Genomic DNA, 18,043 nt, shown 5'->3' with positions numbered 1-18,043 from the left:
GACCCACGAAAGTTTTTCAGAAAAAAATTTCAAGACGCACGACTTTTAAAAATATGAGGAGGGCCACATGCCTATTGTAAAGTTTGAGGCGAAAATTGTATCATTAGATGTTCAATTTTACATTTTAATTAATTTTTTAGATTTTTTTCATCATATTCTATATTAGGATTTTTACTATTATAAATAGCTTTTTTCTTAACTGTTTGAGACACTTTTCAATTTTTGAGAATTTAATAAGAAATTTTGAATTTCAATATTTTATTTTCTAAATTTTATTTTAGCCAAACGTTATTGATTAAAACTACTGATGGAGTCTAATCAGTCCTATTTCATTCTGGTTTTGACTTTATCTTCATCTAGCTAATTTAGTCCTTTCATATTGACGAAAATTACTATTTAGTGTTTTATTATAAAAAATTTATGAATTATTTTTTTATTTTAAAAAATATATTAAAATATTTTTAAAATTTTAAAAAATATACTAATTAATTATTTCGATAATTTTAACCATTAATTACTATAGAAAATCTAAAATATCTTAATATAAAAAGAATAATTAGTAGATTTTTTTTAAATTAAAAGACTAATTAATAAGTTTTCATATTAAAAAAATTAAATAGTAAAATAATTTAATGGATAAAATTAATAAAAGGACTAATTAATATATTTATTAAAATTTTATAAATATTTTAATATATTTTTAAAACTATGAGATTATGATTTTTTCCGGGAACTAAATAATAAATTTTTTGAAAAAAATTTCAAATTTACTAAATTTGCTTATTTTAAATCAAACTATATAATATTATATCCTTTGTTGGTTGGAGGCAATAAATAAAATGACAAAAACCATATTGTAATTTTATATTAGAGGTGAGGTCAAAACAATGAACTGAGGCAATTGGGTATGAACAGCAAAATAAGGAAAGGGCTAGAGAAGGGAGATTTTTAAGGTTATTTATAAGAAAGAAACCTAATTAATGCAATGCTTGGATGGAGCGTCCAAGAAACAAAGGTTCTTAATTGTCTTCTGCTGTTATGTTGGGAAATTTGAAAGGACGGTTTCACATGGGAAACACACAGAGAGAGCAACAAGACTCCCTTTCTTCTTCTTTTGTCTCCTTCAATCTTTTTTCATTTTTTTCCTCTTTCTCATGATATAATTTGAAGGAAAGAGAAGTAATCCTTTGTGGGTTTTGTCTGAAAATGAGGAGTTTAGCTTCTTGTTACAGTGAACATGCCATTAAAGTTTCAGATTCTTATTGCTCAGGTCCTTCAGACCAAGCATGTCTTTCTCCTTACCAGACACCTTCGATTCCCAGTGCAGTGTCTTGTATGTATAAAGTCGATGTTTTATCTCAAAGAATTCTCTTCATCATCCTCACATGGTGCAACAAGCTTCTAAGCCATGGTCTCTCTATCAATGTTAGTGATTCCGTTTCATCTCCTTCAAAAATCAATGCTGATTTTCACCACCTGAGAAAAAGAAAAGGATCCAAGACATTCCAATCTTGCAATTCAAAGATTGAAGTTTTTTGGGATCTTTCTTCTGCTTATTACGATCCTGGACCTGAGCCGATCAGTGGGTTTTACGTGGTGGTTTCTGTTGATTCAGAGCTTGCTCTACTCCTCGGAGATATGGATGAAGAAGCGACGAGTCTGCAGGGGCTGAAAACAAACTCACCACAATTGAGATCATCAATGGTGTCTCGAAGTGAGCATTTCTCAGGTAATTCTATATATTCAAGCAAAGCTCAGTTCTGCGATTCTGGAAAAGCTCATGATGTATTAGTCAAGTGCAGTGGAGAAGAAGATGGATTGAAGAATCCTGTATTGACTGTGTGCATTGATAATAAGACGATTTTTCAAGTGAAGAGATTGAAATGGAATTTTAGAGGGAATCAGACAATTTTCTTGGATGGTTTATTGGTGGATATGATGTGGGATTTGCACGATTGGTTGTTTAAAGAAGATTCTGGGTATGCTGTTTTCATGTTTAGGACAAGAAGTGGATTGGACAGCAGGCTGTGGCTGGAGGAGAACTTGGATCAGAAAGGACAAGACAGGGCAGAGTTCTCGTTTTTTATCTGTGCATGTAAGAATCCCGAGTGATGCCTTTTGGTTTTTTCTTTTCCCTTGTTTTTTAATTGCTTTTTTTATTGTTCTGCATAGAGAGAGAGGTTGGTGGATATCGAATTGTACATAAAACAAATTCAATGCATGATCTGGTCTTACTGTATTTGCGTGTCAAAGGAGGAGAGCTTATTTTTTACTGCAAGGCAGACAATCGATCATTATGGATCTTCTCCATTTGTATTGTGCATTTTGACAGTCTTTTGCTATAATAGATAATCATTAAATTCTTAATAAGCAACAGGCAAACAAATGTTCCCCTTTTTGCACCCAGAAAGGGTATGAAGTCTTGTAATAAAATAGCAAATTCATGTCTTAAGGATAGGGGAACACTTTTTCCAAGCTTTGTTAATCTACTGCTTTCTTAGTTTTGCATTTACTGTCTAGGGACTATTATGTCATTGGCTAGTTGCATGAGATGAAATCAGGAATATATTATTGCATAGAAGAAGATAAGGTTTCAGTGATTTCTGTGGATTGTGAGCTCCCAATCTGTTTATATTCTGTTTCTGTAGCATTCCCCAGTTGACACTAACAGAAACAGAGTAGCACATGCAGTATCTAATATGAGTTAGACATGTGCTTAACAATCTAAACAATAAATACTTATGTTGAAATTTATAAAAAATTTAATGGAAAAATACCAAAAAAGAAATACATATAGTTTTATCCGCCTTTCACTTTTATTTCAATGGATATAGTTCATTTTAAATCATCTAATTCAAGTTGTATCAAAGTAGCAACTTATAATTCAAGTTTGTATCAAAAAATCGAATCGAACCGATAATAATATATTATTTTCAATAATATAGAGATTAAATTATATTAAAGTTAAAATATTTTAATTAAATTTTAAAATATTAAAAATAAAGAGTAAAAAATAAAAAATTTATTAAAAATTTAAATTGATCAAATCGAACTGAATTAAATTGGTTCGATTCGATTTAATTTTTAATTAAAATCAATTCGGTTTGATTTTCATAAATATTAAAATTTCAATTTTTAATTTATTTCATTCGGTTCGGTTCAAAATCAAACCGATCGAATATTTAGCCTAATTTTAAGCACTCACTCGATCTAAATTGAAAGAATATTCTCTGTCTAACTAACTTTGTAGAAAGAGAATACTAATAGTCTATTCTTTTCATCTGATTGTTGATATTGCAAAATATGAATTAAGAAGCCACATAATTACACAAATTGGGAGACAAACCCTAACCCAATTAGCCCAATAACTGAAAAACAATAAGCCCACTCTAGCAAACCCACTCCATAAAACAAAGCTCTACCCAAGAAAAACCTAGTGGCAAAGATTTCAAAAGGATGCAACCCGCTGCAAAGCAAATCGATATTGCATTCCAACAGCAACTCCAATACTTTTAGATATTTCTAGTCTATATGAATTTATATCATAAAATTATAATGAACAATAATTGATTCTAAGGGCTTTTTGTAAAATAAAGTGAAAAAAATATATATATTTTTTAAATTTTGATTTGCGAAAAATATTTTTCAGATCAAGGTGAATTAGAGTTCTATCGCACTTTATAAGTGCGGTAAGCTCTTCCGCACTTATAAAATGCGATAAAGAGCCTTTAAATCAAAATTAAAATTTTTTTAAATAAAAAAAAATTTTACCGCATGTGTAAAGTGCGGTAGAATTATATTTAAATTTATTTTAAAAAATTAAAATTCTACCGCAAATTAAAATTGTTGTAGAATGTATCAATTTTTCAATCTACGTATTACTGCACTTTAAAAATGCGGTAATACGTAGGGTTTGTTTAATTTATTTAATATATATTATATTAATTTTATTTATTTATTTATATATAAAATTTATAAATAATTATAAAAATTATATTAATATTAATTATTTAATATAATTAGAATTTAATATAATAATGATTCTATATAAATTTATTTTAATAATTAAAATTATATATAATATTATAATTATATTTATTTAAATAATATCATAATTATATTTATTTTAAAAATAATATTATATATTTTATATTTATTTATAAAATTTATTATTTTTATTAGAATTATATTTTATATTTATTTATTAGAATTATATTTATACAGTACATATGGGGCACCAGTATTCCATTTTTGCATCTGATCTGATTATATCTATTTACTATCACATTATACTAAAACACAATATTTGATTTCGGTAGCTCTGATCTTAATATTAATCATGCGGAGGTGAGGGTACAAGTGATGATCGCCGGTCATATAGAACTCGATATCCAATAAATGAAGGGGACATCCATGTGGTATAGGAGGACATTTGAGATGTCATTAGCGTTATTTTTTTATTTTATCATTTGTAATTATATTATTTTTATTTTTATTACATTCTATAATTTTAATTATTTATATATATTTTTTTAAATTTTTATGATTCTTAAATATTTTATTTATTTATTTATAAATATAAAATATAATTCTAATAAAAATAATAAATTCTATAAATAAATATAAAATATATAATATTATTTTTAAAATAAATATAATTATGATATTATATTTAAATAAATATAATTATAATGTTATATATATATAATTTTAATTATTAAAATAAATTTATATATAATTATTATTATATTAAATTTTAATTATATTAAATAATTAATATTAATATAATTTTTATAATTATCTATAAATTTTATAAATAAATAAATAAAATTAATACAATATATTTTAAATTAAACAAACCCTAATAATACCGCACTTTAAAAGTGCGGTATTAAGTAAATTAAGAAATTGATACATCGCAAGTTGCGGAAGTTGCGGTAGAATTTTAATTTTTTAAAATAAATTTAAATATAATTTTATCGCATTTTATTATTGCGGTAGAATTTTTTTTATTTAAAAAAATTTTAATTTTAATTTAATGGTTCTTTATTGCATTTTATAAGTGCGGAAGAGTCTACCGCACTTATAAAATGCAGTAGAATCCTGATTCACCCTAATCCGAAAAATATTTTTCTACAAATCAGAATTTAAGAAATATATTATTTTTTTCACTTTATTTTGCAAAAAGCCCTTATTCTAAAACATAAGTGACTGTTATAAAATTTTTTAATAAAAAATTAAAAATTTTAATTTAATTTTTAAAAATTTTTAAAATTAGAAAAAAATTAAAATCAAGTTTTATTGTTAAATGTTTACGTTCCCTCCCACTGGATTTTTTTCCTATTTCTAGTAAGTTTTTTTCTAGTAACTTCCATATCAGAATCGATACTCAAGTTTCCAAATATGAACATCTCCTATTTTGTTAGGTAGAATTCTCCATTCCAATTGCTAGCTGTGATTTAAGTTTCTCGTTCCAAAGAAATCGACTCTGCATTTAAGGAGTCTGCCGTTGTTGCTTAGTTGCTATTGCCGGTCGTGTCCTTCCAATTGCTGCCGTGTTTTCCAGTCTGATTGGAAGTCCCCTTCCAGTTGCTGCCGATCGAGTCTGGGTTACGGGAGCAACTCCTCCATTGCTGATTTACCGTATCAAACTCGTTCCAAAGAATCAAGTCTGGCCAATTACGGGAAAACTCGTTCCATCGTTCCATTGCTGATTAGTTTGTTGCCGGCGACTGGATTGTGAAGCCCTTCCAATTGTTGCTGTGAGTTCCAGCCTGGTTTAGAAGCTTTCGTTCCTTTGCTGCTGTCACTTACAGGTTAGTTTTCTTTCTAATCAGATTTCTCATCGAATTTCAGGATTTTGATTTGGATTTTGGTGTTATATTTCTTGCTCTTTTTCTTCTGATTGTGACTTTATTTGTAGAATATGAAGAGTTTGAGAAGATTAGAATAATTTATTGTTTTCTTTCCATCCTGAAATTTTTAGGAGATTCAAAATTATTTACATGCAGATTTAGGAAAATTATGGAACTAGGATGATTGAATTGGATTAATTATACTCATTTTAACAACCACCATATTTAATCATATTTTGTTTCAATATTATAACAAATTAATTTACTTTTAAATTATTTTAATTAAAATAAATGCATAAACTACATATAAAAGTTTCTGCCTGCAGAATGCATTCTGCAGGTCTGCTGCCTTCTGCCTGCAGAATTGCAGGCAGAAGGTTCAAAGCATAACTGATGGATGCGTGTAACATGAAAATTTTGCAATTATTCATGTTCATAAAAGAATATATTCAAAACAATCCCTGCAGAATTATTCATGTTCATGAAAATTTTGCAAGTGGTGGTTCAAATTGGACAGAGGATCGTCTTACTCAAGCCTTCCAATGTGCAATTGGAAGAGCCAAACCATGCAAGTCGTCATGAAGAAAAATAGAAGAGGAAGGCAATATTATGAGCATGAAAAACACTTGCAAGAACTAATAGAGAATGTGCAAGAAGTTTAATCCAATGAAATTTCCCTGTTCATGCTATTAATATCAGTGAGTAGACATATAATGGGACAAAGGCATGATGATGCAATCAACACTGGGCTGCAGATAGTGGCACATCAAACTAATCCCAAAAGGAAACTTGTTAAGGAATTATATTTTATCCTTCACATTCTTAAAATTTTAGTACGACCAAGTTTCTGTTCTCTTTAAGGATTTTCAGACTTTCTTTTCCCTCCAGTGGGAGGTTAATGTCTCCTAATGCTTAGCATGTACTATTGGATATGAAAGGCCTGTTACTTTGGCCCCCAAGTTTGCACCATGTAACCTTTGATTTTTGCCTTCAAATGCTCTCCAGGTGGCACGAGATATTTAATTTATTAATCCTAAGGTCCCTCAATTCATTAAGTTTGGCTTCTATGAGATTCCTTGATTCATATTTTTTTTGAGAAATTCAAGAAAAGACACAAAGTTTTATCTCTTTTATTATTAGAATATTTTATTATTTTCAGTAGGAGGGTTATTATTTTCCCATCAATTCATTTGTGACGGTCACAATAAAGAAATATTTCTAAATTTTATCTTTTTCATATTTATATTATTTAAATATAAAATATTTTAATTATATAGTTAAATTAAAAAACGAATCACAGTATATATTAAATCAGACAAATTTTTTTTTAAGTAGGAATACAACTTAAAATTTTTTTACTATATAATATATCTAAATTAACTATAAATTTAATTGCTAAATCCTAACACCAATTCTTTTCGCAATAAAACTCTTAATCAATAAAATATTTCTATAAATCTCTTAAATGTAATATTGAAATCGTAATTCATAAAAAGTTATGATTATTTTTTATTATTAAATAAATTTTATTATTATTTTATTATTAAATAAATTTTTTTATTAATTTTAATATTTTCTAAAAAATATTGCATTAAATTGACATTTTTAAGTTTAATAATTAAATAATAATTTATTATTATAATTTTGAGCAAGTGATTATGGTTGAAATTGAAATCATTTGGGTTAAAAGACACAGCTAATATCTAAATTAGTAAATTAAATACCTATTATAGGCTAAGTAATTAGAAAGAACAGTAAAAAATGTGAGTTGTTGAAACATATTGAAAGTTCAATAAGCCAAAATAATTATGAGTACCTACGATATTATAAGTTTTTTTCTTCCTTTTGATTGAATTTGTAACTTTCATTAGCAAACTTATTTTATATTTTTTCCTTGATCAAGCTAGAGGTTATTAAAGAACAATGCATAAAACTAAATAAAGAGTTGTCTCATACACCCACTATGCCTAATATGCGAAATAGATGCATAAAGATGTTGCGCTCAGCTTAGAATAAAAGTTAAAAATACCAAAAAATTCTAGAAGCATATTATGAGAAAAGCTTTCCTGATCAATTAGATAGATCAAGAAAACAATAGTAACACAAGCTGAATAAATATTCTTAGGATCAGTGGGTCTAGTGTCAAATTTTCTTATTTTATTACCGTGTTAATATTTAAGCAATTGTTTTGCCCAAAAACGTTAATGGAAAAGAAAACAACTTCAAAAAAATTCACGTTGGTCAGTTATAACTGATGGGACATTGCCGTCGGAAATTTATGTTTGGGTGTTTGCTATTTCGTCAAGGGCAAACTTTTAACTGATAAAATTAGCGATAAAATCATAAGGTGTTATTTGTGAAGTTTTTTCATTGATAAAAATATTGATCTTACATTGTATCGACTAATTTTTTTAGTGATGAGTAAAATAAAGATGCCTACATATTATATTATCATTGAAAGCTCTCCTATATAATTAATTACCGTTGAAACTTTAATTTTTATTAACGGAAGTTTTCGTGAGTTTTTTTTGAATAGTAATAGAAAATTGAAAATAAATTTTCTGAATTCTTGATTTAACTTTCATAAATATAATTGGAAAAATGAAAAGAAAAAAAATAAGCAATTGGATTTGACTTTCCTGTAAAGTAGTTGATAAATTTCATGCCCATCAAAAAAATTAACTTCTCTGAGGTCTCAAAGAGAGATTTTCTCCTAATATCATGTATGTGAAGAAATGCACTACTCATCTACTGACATTCATTCCTATGCTTTCCACAAATGAAAAGAAGAAGAGGAAGAAGATTTAGCCTTGTTTGATCACAACCAGAAGATCCAATGAAGTTTAGCTCACTCATTACATCCCAGCTTTTCATCTTCATCCTTCTGGTGATCTCTACTGCTCTAAACTAATATTCACTCCTGTTTGTGCATATATATATATATATATATATATATACTAATTAAGCTTTTCTGTTCTTCTTCTTTATTTATTTTCAATTTCTTGCATGCAGGTAATTAGAGCGTTGCTTCTTCTATGTATAGTGATCTCAACTTGATATAAGATCGTTCAGCATATGAAAGAAAAAGTTTATTTGAATGCTAACATGTTACGCTCGGAATTGCTATATCAAATAAAAAATACAGCTAAACTATTGCAGCAAAAAAATTCGTCTGCAGTAAATTTAGCAAGAATTTTGAGTTCATTTCTCAATGGAAACTATCTCTCGAAGTTTGACCTCTAAAATAAGGTTTAGTATCTTCTATCTATTTTCTTTTAGTAAGGGTTCATGATCTAATTCTAACAAAGTCTATGATTCAATTTATATCAAATTTGTATGAAATTTGTAATTCAATTTGTATTTAATAAAATTTTTTTATTTTAAAATTTGTGATTCAATTTGTATCAAATTTTAATATCTCGTGATATTATTTTCATATTAATATTTTTAACAGTATCTAAAAAAATTATTATTTGCTAGCCGTAGTATTATTTTAATATAAATTAAATTATATAGTTTAGATGAAAAACAAATAAAAGCGATATTTTTTTTGTATGAACATAAGCGTACTTGCAAATAGGATAATATCCTAAATAAGAAAGGTTGCACTATTTCCCTATATATGCAATTAGATCATGGCAAAGCTTAATTAGGGTACGAAACATGAATTTTTTAACAACAGAAATCTAAAATAGAGAGTGAAGCATTTGGGGTTCTTTAATGGCTCTGCTGAGAAAGATCTATGTATGTACTTACCTAAACTTACACACCCTAGCTCGAAAGAGACATGGGACTATTGTTAGGGTGAACAGTATTCGGTTTGAATCAAAAAAATTGATCGAACTGAATTAATTTGAAAATTTAGTTTGGTTTTTTATTCAATTTGGTTTGATTCAGTTTTTAATTTCAGAAATTTCGATTATTTCAGTTTGGTTCGATTTTGATCAGAAAAAAATCGAAAAAATTAAATCGAACCAATTAGTGATAATAATATATTATTTTCAATAATATTGATAAATTAAATCATATTAAGATTAAAATATTTTAATTAAATTTTAAAATACTAAAAATAAAGTATAAAAAATAAAATAATTATTAAAAATAGAAACCGATCAAATCAAGTCGAATCGAACTAAATCAGACTGGTTCGGTTTGATTTCTGATCAAAATCAGTTTGGTTCGATTTTCATAAATACTAAAATTTTAATTTTCGATTTATTCGATTCGATTCGATTTTAAACCGAAACGACCAAATACTCGCCCCTAACCATTGTTTTGTGCTTAAATTCGAGCTTTTTCGTGCACGACACGATCGAGTCCCTCTCTCTCTCTCTCTCTATAGAAAGCTTTTAACTTTCTTGTTTAGCTTTCTTTCTCTCCTCTCTCTTTCTTTCTTTCTTTCTTTCTTTCTTTCTTTCTTTCTTTCTTTATTTCAAGAATCAAATGGAAATGGAAGATCACAATCACCATAATCAGTATAATATAGATCTCAGGCAGTTCATCAGTGGGAGGCCAATCCATTTCCCTGCAACCCCACAGCCATCACCAACTGAGCTCTTCTCTGCCCACAAGAGTCTACCACCACTATGATATGATATAAAAGATTTATGGTATTGAGAATTCTATGTGTTATTTGTATTTCTGTGTAGAATACATTTATATAGTATATACCAGTGGTTGAGTTGAATACAGATTGTATGAATAACAAATATTATCTCAGCCAACTATAAACCTTATCATAACTCTAAATCTTACCACAACTCTAACCTTATCATGACTCTAAACCTTATCACAACTCTAAGCCTTATCACGCCCCCTCAATTCGTGCGTTGTAGGGACAGGACGAATTGTTAAATGTTGCATTAGAGTTTGATGCCGCATTTTGGATAATGGTTTAGTCAGAATGTCAGCTAATTGATCTTTAGAGCAAATAAATTGTACTTTGACTTCATTCTTTTGCACCTTATCACAAACGAAATGAAAATCGACTTCCAAGTGCTTCGTCCGAGCATGGAAAATAGGATTGATAGAAAGATATGTTGCGCCAATATTATCACATCACAAGTTGGGAGTTTTGGTGGAATGGAAAGTGATGTCATGCAACATTGACTGAATCCAAGTTAATTCAGTGACAGCAAGACCAATTGTAACAGCCCGGAAACCGGTACCTCTCTGTAACGGCTCCCAACTGCTCGACACTAGGATCCAGATCGGCTTAAAGCCGCCGGGACCCGTAGTAAGCCTCTATACATCCTGAACTCTAGGTATAATCCCGTGCATGATCAAACTTTACTTGAAAACTTAAACTTTGGTCTCATAAAAACCTTTAAACTTGTTTTTCCTTACCTCAGCTTGACCTATGCATGAAAACATAGAACCTCATACTAGATGGGTCATCAAGCTTGCTTTAAAACATATCCGCTTTGGGTCAAGGGATTGGAACCCTTTCTTCCCTCACGGGCCATTCAAAACTCATAACATTTAAAACATTTTCTCAAGATCATGCATAACAAAAAGGGATTTACCAACACTCTAGGCAAAGCACAATTCTATACATCTCATGCTACAACACATGGCATATCTATACTTTTCTTAACTTGGCTCTATCTCTTTATAACGTTACTCTTTCTATTCTTTCATATCTCTTATATACATAAGGACCATACATCAAGTCCATCTATCATGTCCATATATCATCATACTCATGTCCACCACTAAACTACGCAAGCAACAAACATACATAGCATTACATAACATATCATCTCTTTAGCAACTTCCTTACATAACGTTCACTATATCCATAAACATATACATACAAGCATCTCTTATACATAAACAAAACATAACTAAACTATTACAACCAAACATGGCAACCCATGTTTGAACATCTTCTCTCCCCATAGCTTACTCTGACTGAACTCTGGCTTACTTACTCTGGCCCTGCAAAACTGGGGTTAAGGGAATGGGGTGAGCTACAAGAGCCCAGTGAGTAGAAACAGAGAAAAACATTTGATTTAGTTCCTCCTTTTTTAGGTATATTATTATCTATTTTATTGTTCCACCCTTTTTATGTATTTTATTATAAAGACATTTTAATCAATTCAAATTTTCTACTTATTCATGCATTCATGAAATGCGTCATATCACAATTATATCACAACAAACATCTCACCCCCGCTTGAGTTCATGCTAGCAAATCTCTTCCTCTTGCGGGTGATTTTAGAGGGTTCACGTAACGTCCTTCCCCTCAGGGTTAGACATGACCCCAACATTCCCTCTGTCAAAACTTGGCCCCGAAGGAGCTCTCATGGGGCTTTCCTACATGTACTCGCCCGATTGACAAAGACTCAATGACAGACTTGCGGGCTATTGAGGTCGTCTTGGTCCACCCATCACATCATATACATAGCACATTATGCAATGCGTCACCTTCGTGAAACTAGTGCAATCATCCTACAACGTATAAACATGGTGCATGGGCATGGTGAACTAGTGCAAACATCCTATTACATAACATGATGTATGAGTATGCTTTAGGCATTTGATTTCTTAAAATAAAAGATTAAGTTTAGTTCTACTCACCTGAAGCCTCTGCTCAACAAACTCAGGGTCAACTAGCACTGAAGCTAGACACCTCTCCTCAGGTCCAATCCTCTTGAAGATCGAGGGTTGTGTGATCTCTAACTCGGAGGTGTGGAGAATCCAAGCTCCAAAAGCTCCAAGCTCCCAAAACTTCTATTTTAGCTTCAAAACTGAGTTCGAGAATGGGGAGAAAACTCGCCCATTTCCGATCTGAGGGCTCTTTATAGGTGGCCTGGTCATCAACCTTCGGCAGCCTAACGTACCCCCTAAACTCATGCATGTTCGGCGGCCGAACCTCACTTTCGGCGGCCGAACCTTGGCTTGCTCCCACAAGACTTTTGGAGGCCAAAGGCGCTCCCGAAGCCTTCACATGTTCGGCGGCCGAACTTCACTTTCGGCGGCCGAACCTGGCAAACGCCTCCTTGGTCTTTCCTCTTCAAAACTAAAAACCTTTCCTTTTCAAAACCATAAAACCCTTAAAAACATTTTAGAAAACCTTTTAGAAAACCCTTGCCATACCCCTCAAAGAGGATCCGACACCCGAGATTCCACCGGACGGTAGGAATTTCGATGTCTGAACGAGCGGGGTCTTACATTCTTCCCCCCTTACAGAACATTCGTCCCCGAATGTTCAAACAAAAACACAAACAAACAATCAAAACCTCAAACTTGCGCTTGAACGCCACAAGCTTCTGCTGCGCTACTCTGATCCTTCTCTTCTTTTTCCTCACTGCTCTTACTCTTTTCTTCTGCCTTCTTTCTTGTCTCTTACCCTCTACTCTTATACTAACTTCTTCTCTAGGCTTCTCAACCTGAACCCGACTTTTAGATCTTGGAAAACAACCGACTCTTGTTAGCTGATCCCGTAGATCATCAATCCAAGGTAGAGGTTACCTACTCCCGGTAGTAACCCTGCACAACTGCTGACAGTCGCTACAAGGGTTCAAGGATCCATCCTTCCTTTCCCTCACAACTCTGGAGCGTTCTAGGGTGAGGTACTGAGTCAGATAAAACCCCTGTCTACCAAGCACTCTACTACTCCTACACTCCTCTTATAACTCTGCAGGTGCCATCCTGTGAGGAAAGAGAGAAACGGTTCTGGTACCAAGTACCACCTCTAAACCAAACTCTACCTCCCTGACCGATGGTAAACCTGATACTAGCCTGGAACCTCTGAACACTCGCTCTATCTATGGCACTAGGGCTGGTTCCTAGACCTGCCTGCTCAGCTCACAAACCCGAGCTAGAACTCTCTACTAACCACTCCTATACACTCTACGAGCCTGACAGCTGACATCAAACTTCTAGGCATCCTACACGGTCCTCTCTGAAGCCTACCTCAGACCCACTCTGCATTTCGATCCCGACCACCTTGCGCTGCAGACGCAAGTATCACCAGCTCCACAAGTAGAAAACCAATCCATCCCCCGGCTGACATCCAGACACTTAAGTCTAGGACCTCATGCTCGGGTGGAAGGCATCTACCCTCATCGGACGCTGGCCTGAATCTCAGCCACAGATGGATCCTACCCGGGTCTACTATCCCAAGAGAACACTTTACACCCAGAAGCTATCAATTCAACCGTCTGAGGGCTCCTAGAGCAACTAACAAGAACACACCAGAGGTACAAAACACACACATCAGAACATGAACAAGTGAGTGTACCTGGCACCGCTGTGTCCGATGTGTCTGCTCCTCTTTCTCGATCACTGGCTTGAGCCACATCACCTGCAGCTCGCTGCTGGGACCACACTCTCCTGGGCGCAGTAGGACAATCACGTGCGAAGTGCCCTTCCTGTCCGCACCTGAAGCATGCCGTTGTCCCAACTCGACAAGGCCCTCTGTGCAACCTTCCGCACCTCAAACATCTTGTAGGACCTCGGCCAGAACTCGAGCCATCTTCATCATCTAGCCTAAACCTCTTCCACAACCTACCCTTCCTAGTCTTGCCCCATTGCTTAGGGGTTCTGGTTCTTCCACACTTTCGACCTCTCTTGGTAGCTGTACTCATCATGGAGGGATCAACTTCTCCTGAACTTGAACTCTTAGAATCCTTAGACTTTTCCATATTTTCCTCATCCATGTTCACTTGCAGACCTACATCCCTCCTCTGCACCATAACTTCTCTGCTGACTTCAATAGACCTTTCAGGGTCTCTTGCTCTGTCATCTCCACCTGACCTTGAAAAGGGAAAAGGCTCACTTTCCCACTCAGATGGATCTGACTCCATAGAGCTCCTAGCACCTTGCATCTCAGCTTGTCTGAAACACAACGGGCACACAAGCACACATAAGCATCACATCATATCATGTGGTCCATGACAAACACATGAACTCACAACACATAGCATAGCATCATATCATAAGGTCCACGTGATGAACACATGACCCCTCATGCAACATATATCATGGATGAACCTGTCACCTACAGCCTACAACATAGCAAAACATGCCATGACCAACTGTGCCAAGGGGCACTCTTGGTCGCTCAGCTCATCTCATATCAGTACATATCATGCCATCTCGTAGCTATGGGACTAGCAACATCCATAATACGACATAAATGCACATGCATCACACATGGCATTACACATCAGCATGCAAAACAGGACTCCTCATCCTATCCTAGTGGACATGATCTTACTCTCAATCTTTCTTAATGTGCTTGCCCTCCTAACATCTATCACAACCTCTTTCCGATGTCTGAGCACCTTCGCATCAAAACACCGTACTCTCGAGGAACCTATGCTCTGATACCAACTGTAACAGCCCGGAAACCGGTACCTCTCTGTAACGGCTCCCAACTGCTCGGCACTAGGATCCAGATCGGCTTAAGGCCGCCGGGACCCGTAGTAAGCCTCTATACATCCTGAACTCTAGGTATAATCCCGTGCATGATCAAACTTTACTTGAAAACTTAAACTTTGGTCTCATAAAAACCTTTAAACTTGTTTTTCCTTACCTCAGCTTGACCTATGCATGAAAACATAGAACCTCATACTAGATGGGTCATCAAGCTTGCTTTAAAACATATCCGCTTTGGGTCAAGGGATTGGAACCCTTTCTTCCCTCACGGGCCATTCAAAACTCATAACATTTAAAACATTTTCTCAAGATCATGCATAACAAAAAGGGATTTACCAACACTCTAGGCAAAGCACAATTCTATACATCTCATGCTACAACACATGGCATATCTATACTTTTCTTAACTTGGCTCTATCTCTTTATAACGTTACTCTTTCTATTCTTTCATATCTCTTATATACATAAGGACCATACATCAAGTCCATCTATCATGTCCATATATCATCATACTCATGTCCACCACTAAACTACGCAAGCAACAAACATACATAGCATTACATAACATATCATCTCTTTAGCAACTTCCTTACATAACGTTCACTATATCCATAAACATATACATACAAGCATCTCTTATACATAAACAAAACATAACTAAACTATTACAACCAAACATGGCAACCCATGTTTGAACATCTTCTCTCCCCATAGCTTACTCTGACTGAACTCTGGCTTACTTACTCTGGCCCTGCAAAACTGGGGTTAAGGGAATGGGGTGAGCTACAAGAGCCCAGTGAGTAGAAACAGAGAAAAACATTTGATTTAGTTCCTCCTTTTTTAGGTATATTATTATCTATTTTATTGTTCCACCCTTTTTATGTATTTTATTATAAAGACATTTTAATCAATTCAATTTTTCTACTTATTCATGCATTCATGAAATGCGTCATATCACAATTATATCACAACAAACATCTCACCCCCGCTTGAGTTCATGCTAGCAAATCTCTTCCTCTTGCGGGTGATTTTAGAGGGTTCACGTAACGTCCTTCCCCTCAGGGTTAGACATGACCCCAACATTCCCTCTGTCAAAACTTGGCCCCGAAGGAGCTCTCATGGGGCTTTCCTACATGTACTCGCCCGATTGACAAAGACTCAATGACAGACTTGCGGGCTATTGAGGTCGTCTTGGTCCACCCATCACATCATATACATAGCACATTATGCAATGCGTCACCTTCGTGAAACTAGTGCAATCATCCTACAACGTATAAACATGGTGCATGGGCATGGTGAACTAGTGCAAACATCCTATTACATAACATGATGTATGAGTATGCTTTAGGCATTTGATTTCTTAAAATAAAAGATTAAGTTTAGTTCTACTCACCTGAAGCCTCTGCTCAACAAACTCAGGGTCAACTAGCACTGAAGCTAGACACCTCTCCTCAGGTCCAATCCTCTTGAAGATCGAGGGTTGTGTGATCTCTAACTCGGAGGTGTGGAGAATCCAAGCTCCAAAAGCTCCAAGCTCCCAAAACTTCTATTTTAGCTTCAAAACTGAGTTCGAGAATGGGGAGAAAACTCGCCCATTTCCGATCTGAGGGCTCTTTATAGGTGGCCTGGTCATCAACCTTCGGCAGCCTAACGTACCCCCTAAACTCATGCATGTTCGGCGGCCGAACCTCACTTTCGGCGGCCGAACCTTGGCTTGCTCCCACAAGACTTTTGGAGGCCAAAGGCGCTCCCGAAGCCTTCACATGTTCGGCGGCCGAACTTCACTTTCGGCGGCCGAACCTGGCAAACGCCTCCTTGGTCTTTCCTCTTCAAAACTAAAAACCTTTCCTTTTCAAAACCATAAAACCCTTAAAAACATTTTAGAAAACCTTTTAGAAAACCCTTGCCATACCCCTCAAAGAGGATCCGACACCCGAGATTCCACCGGACGGTAGGAATTTCGATGTCTGAACGAGCGGGGTCTTACACCAATAGCTCGATATTCAGCCTCTGTTGATGAACAAGCAATTGTTTGTTGTTTCTTGGAATTCCAAGATATGAGATTTGTGCCCATGAAAATAGCATAACCTGTGGTAGACTTGCGATCATCAATGTTACTCGCCCAATTAGCATCAGTATATATATTCAAATCTGTGTTTGCCGATTTGGAGATGTAAAGACCATGACCAACAGTGTGCTTGAGATATCTCAATATACACTTAACCGAACACCAATTATCCTCAGTAGGTGCATGAAGAAACTGAGAAACCTTGTGAACTGAATAACAGACCTCGGGTCGGGTTAAACTCAAGTATTGCAATCCACCTACTATACTCTGATATAACGTGAGATCACTCATTGGGCGGCTTTGTATAGTAGACATCTTATCTTTTGGAGTTACTGGTGTGGAGATTCCCTTGCAGTCTCCCATCTGTGCTTTGTGAAGCAAGTCAAGTATATACTTTTGTTGAGTTAACAAAAGTCCATCAGCGGTCCAAGTTGCCTCCATACCAAGGAAATACTCCAATGTGCCCAAATCTTTCAACATGAACTCAGATTTGAGAGAGAAAATAATATGATTCAAAGTATGACTGCATGTACTGGTCATGATAATATCGTTCACATACACAAGGATAAACAACTTGATATTGTTCTTGACATAGCAAAATAGAGAGAAATCGGCAGGAGAGACTCGAAACCTTTGATTGATTAAGGCTGAGAACAGACGTTTATACCACTAACGTGGAGCTTGATGAAGACCGTATAGTGAACGGCGTAGATGACAAACATGATCTGGTTTA

At 34.0% G+C, this 18,043-nt stretch overlaps 2 protein-coding genes across 2 annotated transcripts; one reads left to right on the top strand and one right to left on the bottom strand.

The window, feature by feature from the left end:
• The first annotated feature begins 917 nt into the window (after positions 1-917).
• On the top strand, positions 918-2,307 carry LOC110607643. Its single transcript, XM_021746796.2, has one exon. It carries the CDS (start codon positions 1,207-1,209, stop codon positions 2,110-2,112), a length of 906 nt encoding a protein of 301 aa, XP_021602488.2. The 5' UTR covers positions 918-1,206; the 3' UTR covers positions 2,113-2,307.
• Positions 2,308-3,448: 1,141 nt separating this feature from the next.
• On the bottom strand, positions 3,449-17,790 carry LOC110608162 (uncharacterized mitochondrial protein AtMg00810-like). Its single transcript, XM_043960125.1, has 2 exons — positions 17,216-17,790; positions 3,449-3,527 (listed from the first exon to the last, which is right to left on the bottom strand). The coding sequence occupies exons 1-2, from the start codon at positions 17,788-17,790 to the stop codon at positions 3,449-3,451; spliced, it is 654 nt and encodes a 217-aa protein (XP_043816060.1).
• Between the last annotated feature and the right edge of the window lie 253 nt (positions 17,791-18,043).

Source organism: Manihot esculenta, chromosome 9, assembly GCF_001659605.2.
Source record: "Manihot esculenta cultivar AM560-2 chromosome 9, M.esculenta_v8, whole genome shotgun sequence".
Lineage (NCBI taxonomy): Eukaryota > Viridiplantae > Streptophyta > Magnoliopsida > Malpighiales > Euphorbiaceae > Manihot > Manihot esculenta.
The sequence above is the reverse complement of the archived record's forward strand: the minus strand, read 5'-3'. Positions and strand labels throughout refer to the sequence as shown.